Source organism: Vicia villosa, linkage group LG5 (assembly GCF_029867415.1).
Source record: "Vicia villosa cultivar HV-30 ecotype Madison, WI linkage group LG5, Vvil1.0, whole genome shotgun sequence".
Taxonomy (NCBI): Eukaryota; Viridiplantae; Streptophyta; class Magnoliopsida; order Fabales; family Fabaceae; genus Vicia; species Vicia villosa.
Window position 1 is genome coordinate 74633048 of NC_081184.1, and position 23041 is coordinate 74656088.

The 23041-nt window shown below is 35.5% G+C and overlaps 1 protein-coding gene across 1 annotated transcript in view; it reads right to left on the reverse strand.

Moving 5' to 3' along the window:
• LOC131604848 (uncharacterized) overlaps positions 1–22076 on the reverse strand; it is a 38225-nt gene extending 16149 nt beyond the window's left edge. The window contains exon 1 of the mRNA XM_058877263.1: positions 21894–22076. Coding sequence (XP_058733246.1) covers positions 21894–22076 — 183 coding nt within the window. The remainder of the gene's footprint in view (positions 1–21893) is intronic.
• Between the last annotated feature and the right edge of the window lie 965 nt (positions 22077–23041).

The window sequence follows — 23041 nt, forward strand, 5'->3', positions numbered from 1 at the left end:
CTATGTTCAGAAGGGTGTTCTTTCTTTAAACTTTGTGGATACAGACCATCAATGGGCTGATTTCTTTACAAAACCCTTTGCTGAAGATAGGTTTAAGTTCATTCTGAAGAATATCGGTATGGATTTATGCCCAGAATGAGAAGATGAGAAGGTCTTATGTATGGTTAAGTTCTGAAATGTGTTGGGATTATGTTTTTATAAGAAGTTCTATTAATGATCAATTAGAAGTTTTGATTTTGTTATTACTAATGTTTCATTATCTAAGTTGATTCAGAATCTCTTTTAGAGTAAAACAGCTGTCACCAGTTTTCCAAAAAATGAACACGTGTTCACTATTTTTGGACAAGCATGCGTGCAGTTGAGGAGACACCGCCCTAGGTAACTGTGCAAATCATATCATTTTTTCACTTTATCTCTCCTAACGTCATATCTCATTAAATGCAAATTGATGTCATGTTTTTCTGTAATCATTTCACTTAAAACATATTGCATTTTTTTCTTTTACCCAACCTTTTATATACCCATCTTCATTTTCATTTCATCTTTTTACTCCCTCTCTTCGTTCATCCCTCTCTTTCTTTTCTCATTCATCGCATAAACCCTAGTTCGTGTCCGCATCTTAGCATTTCTGTGGTGTCGTTTTTTTTACCTCCCCGTTTCACTTGGGAGGACGGCACGCTAGACCCTTCACGCGAAATTTGGAAGGAGAATGCGCCCGGGATGGGAGGAATTTTGTTTCAGTTCTTCCTACGATATCACACGAACTTTCTTATTTGTCCTACGAGTAGGAAAGGGGAAAAAAGATCTCAACTAAACCCTAGGAGTTTGCTAAGTGTGGGGATTTCACCTAGACTAGAAATTCTGGAGTCCGGGGGGTCGGTTATACATAGGGAAGAGTTTAAGCACCCTACATATCCGTAGTACTCTACGGGAACCTTCTCTGTGTCATTGTGATTGTGTTTATTGCTAATGATTGGGAAAGTTTCTCCTTTGTGTTAGGAGAAGGAATTGAATTGATTTTAAAAGACAAACAGACAGATAGACAGACTGACTATTTTTGGTATTTTATTAGCTCGCTGAGATTCCTTGTGAACCTCATGCCTACATATCCCTAGTGGAAGTCAGAGCTTAATGTAGTTCGGGGAACTAACTAGGGAAATTAATTATTTTTGGTGCCTTGCTTGAAGCTCAAGGTTGAAGCTTTGAATGAAATCTCTATTTACAATAAAGAGACATGAAATCATCTTTACAGAGAGGTATTTCTACTATTCCACCACAAACATTTAAAAGATTGACAGAATAACTGAATTCATTTCATTCAAGAGGGGGACCTTACTTGTGTATGTGCAAGTATACCAGTCAAATGCCTCTTAAATGAAAGAAAAATGCTCATCCAAATTAGGGAAAGTTACCACATGTCTGGGTTTTACTGCCAGCTCATGCCTTTCAAAATCCTAAATGGGAGACTTGATTAAAATGAAATGTAATGTTTGTTTGTTTGAATGTGGTGAGATAGAGGAAAGATCTCTCTATAGAGATAAGCTATGTCTATCTACTGTATAAAAGATTTGATTTTTAACTGGCTTGTATGAGGCCCAAGCTTGAGGCTTTTGATTGATTTATTTATTAAAAGACTGATTTTTTTGGAAGCTAACCCTTTCTAGGGGTTTTGACTTAACTGGAGAAATTGACTATTAAAAGACTGAATTTTTATCATGTTTTTGGAAGCTGACCCTTTCCAGGGGTTTTGACTCTTTTGGGGAATTTATCTCTTAAAGGAACAAATCTTTGGATTTGAAGGAGTGATTTTGGAGGCTGACCCTTTCCAGGGTTTTTTTGTTAAAATGATAGAATGATTTGGAGGCTAACCCTTTCCAGGGATTTTTGTTAAAATGATTGGCAGAAAGATTATCTAGTGGAGACTTCTTGTTTTAAAGCCCAAGATTAAGGCTGACTCTTCCTGAGGACAAGCAAATATGGATCCTAGACTCTGCTAAGGAAGATTGATGAAGATAAGGGTGACAGAGACTGTCCATGTCTCTCATTCCAAAAAGTGTACTCAATATGAAATTGAGACAATCTTAGTTTGTTTAAAGTCTGGCTTAAAGAAATGGAAGAAACTCACCAGGGTATGTTAAAAGGTGACTAAAGACCTGTTCCTATGTTTATAAGAATCCTGATGGGTCCTTGTATACAAGCTCAAGAGGAAGCTGGAAATGCTTTTACGAAGCCTGTGGGTCCTTGTACAAAGCCCAAGAGGAGGCTAATCGAGGGTCATCGAGGGTCCTTGTTATAGCACAAGAGAAAGCTATGTAGTTTTGAACTTATTTTGGCTCTAAGCAAATGGGTAAGAGGTTTCACCGGGAATAATTCCTCTTTGGGTGGATGTGTCCTATTTTGGGTTCTAAGGCTTTTGCCAAGATGTTTCACCGGGAATAATTCATCTTGGGGGGTTTGAACTACAGATCTCTAATTAGGAAAGAGCCTTCACCGGGAAGACATTCTCAATCCTAGGCCATATTCCTATAATATATATATAGTTTAACTGTCCTAGGGTTTACACTCAAGCGTAGTTCTAAACAAATATATGCACAGTTTATATTTGACAGTAATTTAAACAAAGACTGTAAATTGAAAGCTTGTAAAGCCTAACCTGGATGGAGTGGAGGCCTTTGAAGAAGTATGTACAAAGCCTTACCAGCAAATTTTGTTGTTTTGTTGATAACAGTTGAATATTTATTATAGACAGTTAAGAGTTTTGAAAACAGAAGAAGTGAAGATGGACAAAGGTCACATAGGTATCTGAAGAGTTTCACCGGGAATAATGCCCTTCAAATACCAGAAGAATGTTTTGAAAACAGAAAGGAGATTTTGAAAATACAGTTTTTGAAAACAAACTATGAAAAGAAAGAAGGTGTTGGGTCTTACACTCTATTAGAGGCCCACATAAAAATGATTTACTGTTTATGAGAACAGTTGAAAATGATTTGAAATGAGATAAGGTTTTGTTGTTTGAAAACCTTAATCATCTGTTTAATCGGAGACTGAAAACAGTTTTGAACATTGACAAAAGTCAACTTAATTAAGACAAAGATGAAATCTATACCTAATTAAGACCTAAATAATTTAGGGTTTTATCATAAAGTTATTCACAAAATAATTAGGTTAAAACAAAATAAAGATATATATTTTCAAAGTATTTAAGAAAACACTTAAAACATACTATTTTAAACCTAATAAAAATATATGTATTACGACCGACTTTAAATTTTAAATATAAATAACTTAAATAACAGAGTCGCCACCTATGTTTTTATTTTATCCTAAGATAAGGGTAAACATGGGATAAAAACCTAATAAGAGTTTCTAGGTAAGTTGAGAAATTAGGGTCGAGGGAAGGTGTTAGGCACCCTTGACCCTTCCTTAAGGTTTTCTATATGTCTCTAAGATTTGTAAGAGTATTACAGTAAGGTTTATGGTCTATAAAAAATTGTGGTTAAAAGTAGGGCAGAGAATAAGATCTCAAACCTACTTAATTTTAGAGAAAGGGGACTCGTTTCGGTTGTCCGAATGCCTACGTACCTCCTTAATGGAGGATCAGAGTCAACGTAGTTCGTAGTTATAGGTTGGTGTTTTTTATGGGGTTGTAAACCATTATTTGTATGTTGAGTGTTTTTTAGACGTAGTTTTGTAGTTAACGTAGTTCGTAGTTATAGGTAAAAACAATATTGTGTACAACCCCTATTTTTTGTATTTTTTGTAATTAATCAGTTAATAAAGAATTTTAATTGAATTATAATAGTTGTATTTTGAATTTTTATAATATGTTTTAGATATTTGATCGGTGCGACATAGAGAGTCGACCAATTCGAAGATGAGATAAAATAAATATTCATCTCATCATTTATTCATTAAAGTGTTAAAATTAGATTGACTCGAGGAAGAGAATAATCGTTTTGACATAGCGTGCGCTAAGTCTTTGATTAATCAAACGAATAGAATTTTATATTCACCCGTTTAATCCGTACCTATAAAAAAGGTTGGATTTATTGATTAAAAAAAAAATTTATGTAAGTTTAGAAATTGAGATTTTATTTACAAATTGACTATTTATTTACAAAATGGTGTGAATTTTGTCTAGGGAAATATAAACGTGTATGGATTCAATTATCCTAATAGTTAAACTATATTTTTCATGTAATTTTAAGTCTTGATCATATTTGAATTTTTTATACATGTTTTATTAGAATAATAAGAAATTAAATTTAATCACAAATTAAATTAACTAAAACAATAGAACAAATATGAACTAACCATCTACTGAATATACAATTAAAAAGAAGCGTGGAGGTCCTATTCTTAACACACCTGTTAAATTAGCAGTATAATAACAACCTTTTAACTTCTTTTTTTTTTCTTTTATAAAAAAACCTATTATACGATAATATATAGCTTTTTTAACAAATTAAATAGGAAAATGAACATAATAAAATTCTCTCCTCTCTGACGTTTTCAATCCCCAATCTCTAATAACTTTTTTCTCATTCTTTTCAAACAACAACCAAACATAACACAGATCAAACAAAAACCCCAAAACTTAAACAAACTCATAAATCAAAACAAAGCTTGGAACGTTACCATAAGTGGCGAGTCGGCCGATCTGCGGCGTAGGTTGGCTGAAGGGGACGTCCGACGGTACTTGCTGGTACGATTGGAATCGCGGTTGTGTGGTCGCCGGAGGGATTTCGTCGACTTGAGCACTTTTGCAGTAATGTTGAATGAGTTGTGATTCTATTCTCAAAGGGTTTTTTGTATTTATGAGTTGTGATTCTATTCTCAAAGGGTTTTTTGTATTTATGAGTTTATGCTGTAACAAGAGTTTTTTTTTTTGTTTTTCTCCATTTCGTTTTCAGAAATAGCTTTTATATAGTACTTTTAGGATTGAGTAGATTAGGAAATTCATTGATTTTAGTTATTACCCATTGATTGTACGATTTGATTTTGTTTAGAGATTGAGATTCGTTGTAGAAATAGGAATTAAAGTTGGAGATTTGATTGTATTTGAACATTCATTGTAAGAATAAGTTTCTTGATTTAATTGAATTTAAGTCGATTAAAGCTTGTAATTACTGTATTCAAATTGAGATTATTTCCTTTTTTTTTTTGATTCAATTCTTCTATTTTATTGATTCAAGTTTAGTCTTTAGAGTTTGATGTTTGGATGGGGAGGCCGCGCTGCTGCTTGAAGAAGATGAACAGAGATTGTTTTTTTTATGTTGCTTTATTATTATATATAAAAAAAAAAAAAAAACTAGCCTAAAAAGAAGGACAATAAGCGCACCACTTCTTACTAATTTTTTTGACATTTTTTATTATTATTAATATTTATTATTCAAAATAACTAGATTTAGGGTATTAGTATGTTTTAACTTTGAAAAGGTCAATTACCATGATTTTTATTTATCTATTATAAATATATAAAAAATAAAGTACCTCGTAATTCCAAGTTAACCCCTCTAATTAAATGTTTAATCTAATCTGATTTCAAGGGTATAAATGACTAATTGCACTGTGTTGCAATCACAAGCATTTGGTAATTAATACCGCTTATGTGTCATGTCTAGGCTTTTTGTTGTATTTGATATTTATTTTAATAATTGGATAATTAACTATTACAAAGTATCAATTTTTTTAATAATGGGATAATTAACCATCTTTACACGCTTTAAAATTTTGAATAATGAAAAGTCACATTGATGATATGCACTCCACACAACTTCCCACTCTACAATCATTACTATTACTATATTTTATTTTTCCCGTAAAACATCTTCCCCTTAAAATTCAAAGTTGCTCATCCACTCCATCCTTCAAACCCTAAATCTCTTCTTCCAGGCTTCAAGTTTCAATTTTCGCATATATGTTTTGTTCATTCTCTTGCTTTTTCAATCGAAAAAGCTTTTCATGCCCTAACAAGTTTAAGTTGTTTTCTGATTTTCTACAATTGATTTATGGAGTTAGTTATTGCCATTCAATGGTACCTTTCTTCGCCAATCTGATTATGTTTGTTTCTATCTCACTACTTTAGCTCAACATGAAAGCTATAATTTTCTTGCAGAAAAATTAGCTTATCAGCTTTACAAGAAAATGTTTTCGGGTCCAAGATGGGAGCTCTTGGAGAAGAGAGGAGCCAAGAAGCAAATATTGATATGTGGAGGATTTTGTTGTCGGATGAAATTCTTCACATCAATTCTCATCTTTATCTCCTTCTTCGGTCTCAAAATCCACGACATCGAACTCGGTTCACGCGTTGTGCTTCCACGATACCGATTAACGAACTCATTATTTAGTTTCATTATTTTGTACTGTTAAAATCAATTCGATGCATTGTTATCTAGGTTTTATGATGCGGATGTGAGGAGAGTGGGCTTCGAGGTGTTTGATTGGTGCAAACAAAAGGTATTGGTGACGACGAGGTATTAGTATAATTTTCATTGATTTAGTAATAGTTGTGTCTATTTGGTTTGATGATTGATTTCTGTCATACATACTTTCTGTGATTCACTTCTGTTTTGATTTTTGTTATGTGGGTTGGTTCTTGCTGTTATGACTTTTGTTCCTCTTTGTACAAAAATGCATAATTATTAAGCAAAAGGAAATGTTTGGTGTTCCTGAAAACAACGTCTCACAATGTTCCACAACCTCATTTATCATCTTTTAGTCTCGGAGAGCCATTGGTTCTAACAGAGGTCTTCTCATAACTGAAGCTATTGATATCTCTGACACTGCTCACATGTAAATAATAACAACTAATTCAATCAATCTTCTAAATTATGCTTTCATTTTGTTTCTTTTATGTATATATAAATTGTGTTGATTAAATTACTTTTGTCATGTATATTATTATTTGTAGGTATTCCTATACACCGGATATATGGACTAAAGAGCATGTTGAGGCTTGGAAATCTATTGTGGAGGTTATTCATGTTGAGTTTGTATTAGTATGTAGTTTTTTTACTTTTGAATATTGACAAGAGCCTGCTATATTTACCTTTTAATGTGTTTTAATTTTGCATCTTCCAGTCATTTTAGACACTTCTTTCTTTGCTACAAGTCGCCCAATATTTCTGCCAGCCAAACTCATATGTGCTATATGATTGTGTGCCTTTAGACAACAATAAAGTTTATTGTGACAATATCTTCTTTATAAAATTTGACTCTAACTTCAATATTGCTACACCTCTTACTCGTGTATTATGGTGCCTATCTAATATTATATAATCTAATTGCCAATATCATTAAAAGTTCCCAGTGTATATATTCTAATTGCATTCTATCATCAATTCACATTGCCTATACTGTATATTTTAATTGCATTCTAATAACTTGATAGATGGTGAAAAAATTGTAGTTTGGAATCATTGTCTTTAGCATCATTTTCTATTGTGGAACCATTAATTCATGGAAAAATCCACAAGTGTTTTCTTCCGGAAAAAGTTACCATCAAAATATGAAGATTGGGAACATGACACAATTACTGCTTGATAGGTAGTCTTTGATAGGCGGCATATCAATTAGTATGGTCTGTAAACTGATTTCAGAGATGGCATATTAATTGAAGTGAAGAAGCTTGAAAGTTTAGAACATGATTAAAATTACAATGATGAAGATCGAGACTTTACAAAAGCACTTTCAATCGTCATCGTCTTATTTCTCTTTTGTCCTTATGCTTATTATTTAGTTAGTGAGAATTGAGAAGTTATTTCATATTGTGTTTCTCTTGCATGGACTAGCAGCATACATGCAGACTATCTAACATTTATGTTCGGTTTTCTCCCCTGCATTTTTAAATTTTTATGAAAAAGCAAAAGAATATCACTTTTGATTTTTTCTAAGCCTATATTTAAAGATGATGTCTCCAACACTCACATTACTTTCATTGCAATAAATGCTATTCACTCAGCATTAGAAAGAAAACAAAAATAAGACTTTGAGTAAGTCATCAATTCCATCTTTATATCAGAACTAAAATGATGTGGTGTTGGTGGTAGCCTAGCATACATGAATTCAACTCACATGAAGCTGTACATACAGGAAAAGAAATAGTATGATTAAAGAAGCTATACATACACGTAACTATACAAAGCAATTCTCTAACATGGTTAATGATTAAGTAGAGAATAAAGTGAAACCAACTCTAAGTTTCAAATTTAAGTGGACGGTAATTATCCAATATATTATAAGTTATAATTATAATTATCTAATAAATTATATAATTTATTAATTTATAAATACTTTTACAAACCATAAAAAGTCTACGGTTGATACAAGTATTTTTATAATCGCGAATAAATTACAAGTATTTTATAAACCGGAAAAAATATATTGTTGATACAATTATTTTTATAAACGATAATAAGTTACAAATATTTTTATAAATGGGAAAAAGTTTATTTTTGATACAATTACATTTATAAAGAGAACTAAGTTACTAATATATTTAAAAACGGAAAAAGAATCTATTGCTAATACAATTATTTTTAATAACAAGAATAAGTTACAAATATTTTAATAAATGAGAAAAAGTCTAATGTTGATATAATTATTTTTTTAAAACGGGAATAAGTTACAAAAAAAATTTATAGATGAGAAAAAATCTATTGTTGATACAATTATTTTTGTAAACAAACATAAGTTACAAATATTTTTATAAACGCACTATTAAATGTTTTATTCATTTTACCTTTGTTTTTTAATGTTCTGTTTGGATAAAGGAAACACAATTAGTGGATTATATTAGCTTATGTTTGTAATTCTCTAAATGTTAACGATCCGAAAATATGAATTCAAAGTTGACAAAACGTAATATGAATCCAGAGAGAAACTCGTACGATAACACTTGTTTGTAATCCATATTTGTTATGGTTATAAAGGTCGTTGGAGGCATAGACTGACGGTAAATATCAAGCGTATCTATAGGATAACATTTGTAAGTTATTTATCGTAATGAAGGTCCTTGCAAACGTAGATTGACGGGTAGATGTGAAGAGCATCTATGGAATAACAATTGTAGATTGTTCATCGTACTTACCAATGTTGTGTTCAAACAGGTTTTCCAGGTACTGTCTTAGTTGGTAAATGACATTTTCTTTTTCTTATATACTATAATTTTAAATCTTTCTTTTGTTGTTGTTTTATATAATTCGGTTGTACGGTTTATTCACTTCAACAAGATTTGTAAATATTTAATCAATTTAATTTCTCTAATATACTTCTTTGATATATTTTTTCAAGTTTACAGTAAGTATATTCTCATTATTTGTAGAGCTATATTTCCATTATTTTTGAAAATACTACTTGAATTAATGTTTTAAAGTGTGAGCATATTATTAATCTATATTTTAAACTATGTGAATATTAATGAACTGTAAAATAAATTTCAAAACTGACAAATGAGATATTGCGACGTGTAATATGAATTCCGACGGAACCCGTGCGGTAGCACGGGTATCTTACTAGTTGTTATTAAACTCTGTGAGTATAGAACGTAGAGGAATGATTGTAATCAAAATAAAATAGTTAATGAAAATAAAATAAAATAATTTAACCCCTAATATTAATGTTGTTTTAAATAGAAAATTAATAATTGCGTAAATAGTTAATGATATTTTAATAATTAATATATATATTAATAATAGTATAACTAATTAATAATAATAACTAGTAATAGTTAATCTAACTAGTAATAATAAACTGGTAGCAATTTTCGAAAAAATAATAATATATATATTTGAATAAAGCAAAACTTAAATGCTTAGCCATTTAATAAATCAAAATTACAGTAAGTTTTTTTTCTAATTATTCTTAATGAGTTTAAGTCTTAATTGAGTTCAACACAATTTTCTAAAAGAAAATACACCCCGCTCTTAGAATTAAAATGGTTTTAAGGATGGGCTTAACAACATAAGTGTCAACCCCACTAGTTTACTAGACATCTCCCTTTTAGAATAATATATACATAAAAAACTTAGTTGATACATCTTATCTAGAATAAATCGAATGTTAAAGTCTAGAGGGCAAATTTTGGGGTATGACAGTTGCCCCTATTTAATTACTATTTGATCGAAGGGTGCGAGAGTACGCAGTTCTCGCACGTTCGAATCGAAGAGTTATTAAATACCAGAAGACCCCAAAATTTTCCACGAGTTTCGAAAGTTGTGATAGTAAGCGGCAAGGTAATGATGGCGTGGGTACAGGAAATTCACGACGCGAGGGTCGGATGGGCAACAAACAAATATAAACTCACGACTCGAGGGTCGGATGGGCAACAAACAAATATAAACTCACGACTCGAGGGTCGGAGAGCAGAATGAAATATTGGAAACTTACGACTCGAGGGTCGGAAAGCAAACGATATATTGAAAAGTCACGACTCGAGGGTCGGAAAGAAAGTGGTATGTTAAATACTCACGACTCGAGGGTCGGAAACTCACGACTAAAGGGTCGGAAAACAAACAAATCACAACACGAGGGTTGGAACTCAAGACTCGAGGGTTGGAAACTCACGACTCGAGGGTCGGAAAACGAGCAAATCACAACACGAGGGTTGGAAACTCACGACTCGAGGGTCAGAAAGGCAATGATATGGAATATTCTCAACTCGAACGTTGGAAACTCACGACTCGAGGGTCGTAAAACGAGCAAATCATAACACGAGGGTTGGAAACTCACGACTCGAGGGTCGGAAAGGCAATGATATGGAATATTCCCAACTCAAGGGTTGGAAACTCACGACTTGAGGGTCTGAAAACGAGCAAATCACAACACGAGGGTTGGAAAATCACGACTCGAGAGTCGGAAAGGCAATGATTATGGTTTTAGAAACTCACGACTCGAAGGCCGGAAAGAAAATGATATGTATGGTTTAACACCAGAGTGCAATAACTCGAGGAATGCATGGTAGTAATTTATGATGACTTGGATGTTTTGATTGATTCCCCAATGATGGGTCTTCGCAGAGATTTGCCTGCGATAACTCGACGAATGCATGATAATGATTTATGATGACTTGTGAAGGATAGAAAAACACTTAGAAAGGGGGGGGGGTTTGAATAAGTGTAGCTTTAAAAACTTGACAGATAAAAATAAATTGCACAGTTATTTTTATCCTGGTTCGTTGTTAACTAAACTACTCCAGTCCACCCCCGCAGAGATGATTTACCTCAACTGAGGATTTAATCCACTAATCGCACGGATTACAATGGTTCTCCACTTAGTCAGCAACTAAGTCTTCCAGAGTCTTCTGATCACACACTGATCACTCCAGGAACAACTGCTTAGATACCCTCTAAGACTTTTCTAGAGTATTCTGATCCACACGATCACTCTAGTTACAACCTGCTTAGATAACCTCTAAGACTTCCTAGAGTATTCTGATCCACACGATCACTCTAGTTCCTTACAACTTAATGTAATCAATTCTAAGAGTATTACAATTGCTTCTTAAAAGCTATAATCACAAACTGTGATATTTCTCTTAACGTTTAAGCTTAATCTCACTAATATATTACAACAGCAATGTAGTGAGCTTTGATGAAGATGAAGATTCTGAGCTTTGAATAGAACAGAGTTTCAGCAAGTTAATATGAGTTGATTTTGTTCAGGATCGTTAGAATCATTAACCTTGCTTCTCATCAGAACTTCATATTTATAGGCGTTGGAGAAGATGACCGTTGAGTGCATTTAATGCTTTGCGTGTTCCGTACAGCATCGCATTTAATGTTATACGCTTTTGTCAACTACCTCGAGCCTTGTTCACGCTGTGTCTACTGACGTAGCCTTTAATAGCTTTTAACGTTCCTTTTGTCAGTCAGCGTAGCTTGCCACTTGTACTTCCTTCTGATCTGATGTTTGTGAATACAACGTTTGAATATCATCAGAGTCAAACAGCTTGGTGCAAAGCATCTTCTGATCTTCTGACCTTGAAGTGCTTCTGAGCGTGATACCATCAGAACTTCAGTGCTTCTGATCTCATGTTCTTCTGATGCTTCCATAGACCCATGTTCTGATTCTGCTTCGACCATCTTCTGATGTCTTGCCAGACCATGTTCTGATGTTGCATGCTGAACCCTTTGAGACAAAGCTTCTGAGCGCTGAATTATGCATACTCTTTATATATTTCCTGAAAAGGAAATTGCATTGGATTAGAGTACCATATTATCTTAAGCAAAATTCATATTATTGTTATCATCAAAACTAAGATAATTGATCAGAACAAATCTTGTTCTAACAATCTCCCCCTTTTTGATGATGACAAAAACATATATAAATGATATGAATTTGCGATCAGAAAGAGCAGACGGCAAAAGACAAATTACACAGCTATAGCATAAGCATATGAATATGTCTCCCCCTGAGATTAACAATCTCCCCCTGAGATAAATAATCTCCCCCTGAAATAAATACTCGAAGAACTTTAATAAAAGACTTCCCTGATTATTTCGGTAGAGACGATCACATAAGCTTCTGTCTTTAGAGAATTCATAGCTTCTGACTTCTGCTTCCATTGGACAGCTTCAGAACTAGAATTTCTTTAGATCCCTAGAACACTCACAGCTTCTGATTCCTGCTTCCATCTAGGACATCTTCAGAACTTGAATTTCTTTGATCTTCAGAACATTCACAGCTTCTGATTTCTGCTTCCATTTAGAACAGCTTCAGAACTTGAATTTCTTTGATCTTCAGAACATTCACAGCTTCTGATTTCTGCTTCCATTTAGGACAGCTTCAGAACTTGAGTTTTCTGGATCTTTAGAACATTCACAGCTTCTGATTTCTGCTTCCCTCGGATAGCTTCAGAGCTTTGAATTTCTACCAACATCACTTCATGCTAGATTTGTATCAGAACATTGTTGAATGTACCAGAGCATCATCAGAGCATCTCTACATCCTGAAATGTTACAGAACAAAAACTAAACGACAAAAGTCAGCATGAACGAGTCAGAACATAAAATGTATATTAGAACACATTATATGTATCAGAGCCATATAGGCTAAAATAATGTATCAGAGCAAATAGAATTTTGTCAGAGCAAGTAGACAAATATGGATCAAATTCTATTATCAGTGCTTCTGATTCATTCTTCTTTCTTGCTTCTGATTTCTGAAGCTTGATAGCACTCAGCTTGCTTCAGTTTCCATGAGTTTATTCTTTTTACAGAATAACACTTCTTATGGTTTTGCTTCTTGTGTTTGCTTTGAAGATTCTCTTCACTTCTTTATACCTGCAAAACACTTAAACCATATAGAACTTGCAGTTCTTGTTAGTAAATGCAACTGATTAAATCAAATCATTTATCACACATATTTCTCCCCCTTTTTGTCATATCATCAAAAAGTAAAAAAGATTCAGAGACAAACAAAACGAAACACACGGAGGAAGAAGATGATTTCATTGAAGTTAAAACAGCAGGTACAGAAGTACATGAAGATAAGTAAGATCAGATGCACAAAGACAGATGCAACGAAAAGAAAGAAACAACACAGACTCAATCTAAGATGGCCCTAGCCTTGACAAGATCTTGGCCAGCATCTCTTGAACCTCTTTGTTGTGTCCATCTTGCCTCACCATGAAAGCTCTATACTCAGCATTGAGTGAGCTTTGCTCATCCTGTCTCTTCTGAATTTCTTCCAGAGTCCTTGCAAGACGAGAGGATTCATCAGAAGAAGCTTCACCGCTTTCAACCACAAGAATAGCAACATGATCTATAGCTTCCATGGATAGATCATTTGCAGGGATTTCCTCAACAGGATCTGATTCAGCAACATGATCTTCAGCATCTGCTTCTTGCATGGAAGCATCTCCATATTCTGCAGCAGGAATTGCCGAGTCTTCTTTCTCAAGTGCTTGAAGAATGGCAGCTAGATTCCTGGGAGCAGAAGGTCCTTCAACTTCTGGTGGGTCAACAACTTCTGGAATGACCAAGCTTGGATCTTTCTCAGAAGGGTTTTCCCTCAGATAGTCAAAGAGAGTCTTGAAGTCTCCGAGTAGAACAGGATAATCAGGAATAAAGATAACGATATCCCTGCATGGATTTGCTTCCATTTCAGCAGCCAGTCTTGCTACTTCCAATTCATCCACAAAGGGCTTCTCCTCAGCAGCAACACAGTTTCTGAGAGGATGGTAGTATATACCATTATCATCCTCCAGAAGGTAACCAGGGTAACCAGGGGCAGCAGCCACTAGTCTTTTCTGTACTCCCATTGCTTCTACTTGAAAATCCTTGCGAAATCTTCTCCAGAGATTTCTTGTAGAAACATCATCCAGACCATTTAGAAATGCATCCTTCAGAAGGTCTAGACTGCTAATCACCTTATGTCTGAAAAGTTCCAGGTAGGTATAGGGTTCAGGTTCAGGCGGATTGAAGGTGAATTTGTAGTCAGGGTAGAGAAGACAGTAAGGTTTGGATTTTCTGGTAGGTAAGGGATGGGATATAGAAGGTGGAGGTGCGGTGGATGAGGAAGAAGGGATATCTGAGAGAATGATTGATGAGGATGGAATATCAGAAATGATAGATTGAGACGAGGATGGAGTATTTGTAAATGGAATTGGTGAGAAAGATTTATCAGAAGGAGTTGGGGGAAGAATACTTAAAGGTGTGGGGTTTAGAATGGGAGAGGAGAAGGATGATGGAGAAGGATTTGGTAAGGTGAAGTTTATTTTTGGTTCAGATGGAGGTGATTGGAAAGATGGTTTAGGGACAGAAGGAGGTGGAGTAAAAACCTTTCTGGAGATTTGTACAGAAGAAGAAGATCTGGTTCTGCGAAAGGAATCTCTGATCCTTTTATCTCTTCGTTCTTCAGAGTCCACCTTGTCAGGATCATAGGTGACCCTCAACTTCTTGGCTTTCTCAGCCTCATCTTTTTGGGCTTTTCTTTTTAGCCTAGCCTTTAGTTCCTTCTGATCCTTCTTCAGAAGATCAGCCTTGGACGGAAGTACTCTGCCACGGATCCAAGCAGGATCAATATCTGATTGCTTCCTAACACAATCTTCCAGGTAAGACTTGACAACCTGATGCAGTTCTTCTTGAAACAAGGAGGCAAAACCTTCAACAGCAACTCTTCTTGAGAGAATGTCAGGAAAGCTTGGGCACACAGAAGGTACATTTTGAATGAGTTCTAATCTGAACAAATCCACACCATTAAAAATGGGACCTTGAACTACTCCAAGCAAATGGGATGCATTGAGTTTTCTGATGGAGTCCAGCACTTTGCTTTCAGTAAGAATGTCTGAAATCATTCTTCCAAACGGAATAGTCGTTCTTGAAAGATGAGGGTACTTCGCCCTTTCCTCTTCTCTTGACTCAAGGATTGAAGTCTTTAGATTCTCAAACAGAATGTGAGAAATGTTGATCTCAGTCTTTTTGCCAATGCAGAAAAGAGTGTGCTTGTGATCTGGACTGATGTAAGAAGAGGAGAGCATCCTTTTTCTGTGGTGAAGAGAACCCAGAATAATCTCAGCCCATACTCTATAAAATGGCTTCAAGGTGCCTGTGTTATTCGAGTCAATCCCAGAAGTCTGAGAGATTTGTTTTTCAACTATCGACCAATCAACAGATGCATGTCGAAAACCAGACCAACCTTCTTCATCATTCAGATTGTATAGCTTTCTGATCAGTTTTTCAGAGATAACCACTTCATGCCCTAGCACGAATGAAATGATGGCCGTTGGGGTAACCGTTGCATGTACCCAGAAATCCTTCACAAGATCAGGATAAATTGGACCAACCAATCTATTAAGGTACTTGGACCATCCTTGCTCAAGAATTCTTGCATCACACTTAAAGCCATTTGCTTTAAGATTGTTTAAGTCCACAGCAGTTTCACATAAAACCTCCAAGTCCTTCGTGGGTATCAAGCAAGTTTTCAAAGGAGCATATTCATAATTTCGTAGAAGGATTTGTGAGGAAGTAAGTCTTTCTTTTGAGGAAGATGAACAAGAGGAAGAGTTCATGATGATTATGTCGTAAGATTAGAACAAAGACTAGGGTTTGAAAAAGAAAAACAGATGCAGCGAAAAAAAAATGTACAACAAAATAGAGAGACGGAGAAAAGAATGAAGTTGAAGCGGGCTATTTAAAAGATTTGAAAATAATTTAAATCATTTTGCATTAAATGAGAAATGACATTAGGAGAGATAGCATGGTAAATGAAATGATTTAATATAGTTACCTAGGTCGACGTCTTTTCAACTGCACGCTTCGTACTGACCGTAGAGACACGTGTTCATCATCAGATAATGGATGACAGGTGTGAAATATTCAATAAGCTTTACGCCATCTGATTCTGATCACTGCTTCTAAATTGATCAAGTTTCTCTTCTGGAGACACTCCTTCTGAAGTGTGCTGATATAAATCTGAGTGATCTTCTGATCCATTACTTCTGATATACACAGCTTCTGGAGATTCACTTCTTTGTTCTGCAGCTTCTGATAAGACAAAACTGTTTCTGCAGAAATTCTTAAGCTGCTTTGTTTCATCAGAAACACGTTTATCATCAAACCAGATATTTATTGATTCGTCCACAATCAATGTTTCAATATTGTATATAAAACTTTCTATTCTGATCTTCTACGAACAGTTTCTTCAACAGATTTAAGTACCAGAACTTGGAAGACAATCCTTCTTCCCTTCAAGTGTTGAGACCAACTTGAGTCCAGGTGACATGACATGTTGACTTTTATCTTCTCTGTCGCAAAGAGAATCTGCAAAAGAAATAGTCTTTTTCTTTGGTACCCACATCTTCTTGGGTCCTTTCTTGTTAGATTTTCTCAAGTTCTGATTGAACTTGGGTTTAACATTGTAAGCAATAGGAGGAACAGCATGATAATTTTTAATGTGAGTTTCATGATATTTCCTAGGTTGTGTCACATGCTTTTTGGTGTGTGTTATGTGAAAACTTTGAGCATGTGAAGTGTGCCTAATATCATGGGAGTGGCCATACTTGAACTGATCATACAATGGCTTGTATGTGAATTTCATTTCATCAAAAGGTTCAAGTTTGTATGGGGTTTCACCCTCAAAACCAATGCCGACTCTTTTGTTTCCAGACACAGCATATATCATAGAAGCTAGCTGACTTCTGCCAATACTTCTAGATAAGAACTTCCTGAAACTTAAATCATATTCTTTCAGAATATGGTTTAGACTAGGAGTGGATTTTTCTGAATCAGAAGGAGATCCAACATTATTGGATAATTTTAAAAGTTTTTCTTTTAATTCAGAATTCTCCAACTCAAGCTTCTTTGTTTCAAATTCAAATAGCTTTTTCAGCTTTTTGTATTTGAGACTGATCTGAGACTTGAGTTCCAGAAGTTCAGTTAGACCGGAAACTAACTCATCTCTAGTAAGTTCAGAAAATACCTCTTCAGAATCTGATTCTGATGTAGATTCTGATCCGTCATCTTCTGTCGCCATCAGCGCACAGTTAGCCTGCTCATCTTTAGAGTCTGAATCATCTTCTGACTCATCCCAGGTTGCCATAAGACCTTTCTTCTTATGAAACTTCTTCTTGGGATTTTCCTTCTGAAGTTTTGGACATTCATTCTTGAAGTGTCCAGGCTCATTGCATTCATAGCACATGACCTTCTTCTTGTCAAATCTTCTGTCATCAGAAGATTCTCCACGTTCAAATTTTTTGAACTTCTGACGCCTCTGAACTTCCTTTGCTTGTTCTTCCAGAGTTGATTTAGCCTTCTGGAGATCAAGGACAGTTCATCTTCTTCTTCAGATTCTGATTCTTCAGAATCTTCTTCTCTAGCCTGAAAAGCGTTAGTGCATTTTTTGATATTGGATTTTAATGCAATAGACTTACCTTTCTTTTGAGGCTCATTTGCGTCCAGCTCTATTTCATGGCTTCTCAAGGCACTGATAAGCTCTTCCAGAGAAACTTCATTCAGATTCTTTGCAATCTTGAATGCAGTCACCATAGGACCCCATCTTCTGGGTAAGCTTCTGATGATCTTCTTTACGTGATCAGCCTTGGTGTATCCCTTGTCAAGAACTCTCAATCCAGCAGTAAGAGTTTGAAATCTTGAAAACATCTTTTCAATGTCTTCATCATCCTCCATCTTGAAGGCTTCATACTTCTGGATTAAAGCGAGAGCTTTAGTCTCCTTGACTTGAGCATTTCCTTCATGAGTCATTTTCAAGGACTCATATATGTCATAGGCCGTTTCCCTGTTAGATATCTTCTCATACTCAGCATGAGAGATAGCATTCAGCAAAACAGTTCTGCATTTATGATGATTCCTGAAAAGCTTCTTCTGATCATCATTCATTTCTTGCCTTGTCAGTTTTACGCCACTGGCATTTACTGGATGTTTGTAACCATCCATCAGAAGATCCCATAGATCACCATCTAGACCAAGAAAGTAACTTTCCAGTTTATCTTTCCAGTATTCAAAGTTTTCACCATCAAATACCGGCGGTCTAGTATAACCATTGTTACCGTTGTGTTGCTCAGCAGAGCCAGATGTAGATGCAGGTGTAGACTTTCCAGTTTCATCAGCCATCTTTTACTGAAGCGTTTTTCTCTTCCTGAATCTTTTCTAAACACGGTTAAGTGCTTGCACCTTAGAACCGGTGCTCTGATACCAATTGAAGGATAGAAAAACACTTAGAAAGGGGGGGGGGGGGTTTGAATAAGTGTAGCTTTAAAAACTTGACAGATAAAAATAAATTGCACAGTTATTTTTATCCTGGTTCGTTGTTAACTAAACTACTCCAGTCCACCCCCGCAGAGATGATTTACCTCAACTGAGGATTTAATCCACTAATCGCACGAATTACAATGGTTCTCCACTTAGTCAGCAACTAAGTCTTCCAGAGTCTTCTGATCACACACTGATCACTCCAGGAACAACTGCTTAGATACCCTCTAAGACTTTTCTAGAGTATTCTGATCCACACGATCACTCTAGTTACAACCTGCTTAGATAACCTCTAAGACTTCCTAGAGTATTCTGATCCACACGATCACTCTAGTTCCTTACAACTTAATGTAATCAATTCTAAGAGTATTACAATTGCTTCTTAAAAGCTATAATCACAAACTGTGATATTTCTCTTAACGTTTAAGCTTAATCTCACTAATATATTACAACAGCAATGTAGTGAGCTTTGATGAAGATGAAGATTCTGAGCTTTGAATAGAACAGAGTTTCAGCAAGTTAATATGAGTTGATTTTGTTCAGGATCGTTAGAATCATTAACCTTGATTCTCATCAGAACTTCATATTTATAGGCGTTGGAGAAGATGACCGTTGAGTGCATTTAATGCTTTGCGTGTTCCGTACAGCATCGCATTTAATGTTATACGCTTTTGTCAACTACCTCGAGCCTTGTTCACGCTGTGTCTACTGACGTAGCCTTTAATAGCTTTTAACGTTCCTTTTGTCAGTCAGCGTAGCTTGCCACTTGTACTTCCTTCTGATCTGATGTTTGTGAATACAACGTTTGAATATCATCAGAGTCAAACAGCTTGGTGCAAAGCATCTTCTGATCTTCTGACCTTGAAGTGCTTCTGAGCGTGATACCATCAGAACTTCAGTGCTTCTGATCTCATGTTCTTCTGATGCTTCCATAGACCCATGTTCTGATTCTGCTTCGACCATCTTCTGATGTCTTGCCAGACCATGTTCTGATGTTGCATGCTGAACCCTTTGAGACAAAGCTTCTGAGCGCTGAATTATGCATACTCTTTATATATTTCCTGAAAAGGAAATTGCATTGGATTAGAGTACCATATTATCTTAAGCAAAATTCATATTATTGTTATCATCAAAACTAAGATAATTGATCAGAACAAATCTTGTTCTAACAACTTGGATGTTTTGATTGATGCCCCAATGATGGGTCTTCGCAGAGATTTGCCTTGATATGAGCTTGGACGCAGTTTTATTGTAGCATGAACTTGAGATGGCTATCCTCACTAATTTTGAATTTGCAGCACGATGCCCCTTGATTAAACGACTCTTGGAATGATTTCAATCTAATTATCTATTTTAATAAACTCCTTTTAATTTAGCCCCGTAGTAATTGCCCCGACATTTGAAAGATGTGCCCCTTAATCTGAAGGAAATGTCTTTAGAAGGAATTCGAATTATACCATATCGTGACACGAACTTCATATGCACTTACCCAACATTTGATAGTTGAAAAGGTCCGCCCTCAATCTCCAGGATATGGAGGGCTAAACATGTTGTGATATTAATTCGATATGAATTGGCCCACCGTTTGAATTTTTGAAAGGTATGCCCCTGAATAAGTGAATTTATTTATTTTAATTTTTTACTCGACGAGTACTATCACTTGCTTTTGTGCCCCTTAGGGTAATCACACTTCGAGATATTTATGCCCCTACTTGACGGAGTTGTGAGGACAACTTGACCTTCGGGAGGATACAACTTTCCATTTGAAGCTCATTATGGAAGTTTCCTTGATGTCAAACACTTTTCATAAGTAGAGAATGTTTATTATCAGAAATATAATTCTAATGCAAAGTCTATGTTTGTCTTGAAATTTAAAATACTTTTTATTGAAATGATGTTATAACATCAAATTTTTTGTATGAAAGATGGTGTGATACCAACTAAAAAGTTTCAGCAAGCCTCATAGGAGTTAGATTACCGTACTCTCGTTTACAGTATGCTTTCGAATTAACCCTACTTCAATTAGGACTTTTAAGGGTTGTAACGTGGCCAGGTTCATGTTTTTAGAAAAAAAGATTTAAGGCTCAAAAAAAAAAAAATTTGCTGGCCACCCATTCTCCATGATGTTCTCCAATCCTATATTCAGTTAACTCGATATGAGCAGTCTTCTCTCAAGAGGAGTTTTGATGCGGTTGAGGAATCGATGAGGTTTTCTTTTGTTGGACATGATAGTCACGCACCTTTTGTTCTTTGGTGTCTGATCACACGGCTTTGTTCTTTGATGAGGATTTTTATTTCGTAATCCTTTTGCGCCTTACAGGCTTTTCATTCTATTTTGCTTTTTCGTTCCCTAACTTTTTGCCTGGACAAGTTCTTTTAAATTTTGATTTTGAAGTCCAGCGGGATGCCCTAATTTTTGCCTAAGTCACTTGTTTTCAAGTTTTTGACTTAGCGGGTTTTTTTTTTTCATTTTTCACTCATTCTCTCTTTTTTTTTTTACAAGTCGTGTGATCCCGAGTGTTTTGACTTTGTTGAAAGAATTGTGACCGCCTTAATCCTTGGCCAGTGAGGGATAACCATTGTGGTTTTGATTCTTCTCGTCATCTTGACGTGTGAGGGATGAGGTGTAGTGACACTCCTTTTGAAATTTGAGCGCTCTGTCAAATCAACTGAAGACTACCCGCCCCAGGGTTAAAAATGAAGGTTTTTTTCTAAATAGAAACGAAACTTCTACTTCAAGGCCCAAAGGGGTTAACGAGGGTCTATCTCCCTTATATCTCCGGTGTTTGGGGATTTGAAGCAATGCCTGTACATCATCAGCAAGGTTTTATTCAAAAGCATACTATTTGAAACAGGAGTTGAGTATCACCAAAAGCAAGTAAAAGCGATTAAGAGTGAAAATGAATGGATTGCTTCAAGACAAAAATATTCAATGCATTATGATTATTATTTCAAAAACAAACAAGTTCTGCATACAAGAAAGTACTGAACAAAACAAGAAAATTACAAATAAGAGTGCAAAATGAAACAAAAAATTGCCAATGTTGAGGAGACTTGATTCCGTCTAGATTTATTGCTTCAGAAGATGTGCTCAGTAGTTTTGACGCTCAGTTGGGCAAGGAAACTTCAATTCTGACTGTTTGGTGTGAAAACAATAGCCTTCGAGGCAAGCAGGTCTTGTACCTTATCTCTGAATGGCTTACAGTCTTCAATTGAGTGACCAGGTGCCCCAACATGGTAATCACATCTGACGTTGGGATCAAATTTTACCGGATAAGGAGGAATAACAGGATCTAACTGCTTGGTTTCCACTAACGAAAGCTCGAGCAACTGAGATAACAATTGACTATAAGGCATAGGAATCATGTCAAACACTCTCTTTGGCTTCCTGTACCTTTGCCTTCCCTGTTGAAGATGATTATGTTGATAGTTTTGCTGTAGAGGAGCATACTTAACTGATTGATATGGCTTTTGTTGAACAAACTAAATTGGTGGTTGACTAATAGTTGCAGCACAGATTTGTGGAGCATCCTGATTAGGAGTAACTTCTGCCATCTGATAACAAGGGATCTGAACTGGAGAATAAGCGTGATCTTCCTCTTCAACTTCGGAAATTGTACTTGTTTCTTCATCATCCCACTCTTGGAATTCAAAAGTAGTAGCAACATCCTGAATCTTACCAGTCTTAAGACCATGCTCAATTCTTTCTCCTGTGACAACCAAAGCTGAGAATTCAGAAGCGACACATCCAACCATCCGATTCAGATAGGGGTCTCGTAAAGTGCCCATGAACATGTCTACAAGTTCTCGTCCCAAAAGGGGAGGTTGAACTCTGGCAGCTAGCTCTCTCCATCTTTGTGCATACTCTCTAAAAGACTCGCCAACCTTCTGAGTCGAACCCTGAAGTTGAATTCTGGTAGGAGCCATATCACTGTTATGCTTGTAATGCTTGAAAAAGGCTTTGGCTAGATCTTTCCAAGTTCGGATGTTGGTCCTTTCAAGTTGGGTATACCATTCAAGAGACGCTCCACTTAGACTCTCCTGAAATAAGTGTATTAGAAGCTTGTCATTTTCTGCATAAGGAGCCATCTTGTTGCAAAATGCCTTGATGTGTGTCATCGGACAAGTGATACCCTTGTACTTCTCAAAGTTGGGGACTTTGAACTTAGGAGGAATCTTGATACCAGGCACTAGGCATAAACTAGTAGCATCTAAACCAAAGGAATCACGACCCTCAATAGCTTTCAATCTCTCATCCAAAAGACGAAACTTACCCTCATCTTCATCCATCGGGAACTTAAAGGTATCATAAGATGAAACAGAAAGATTCT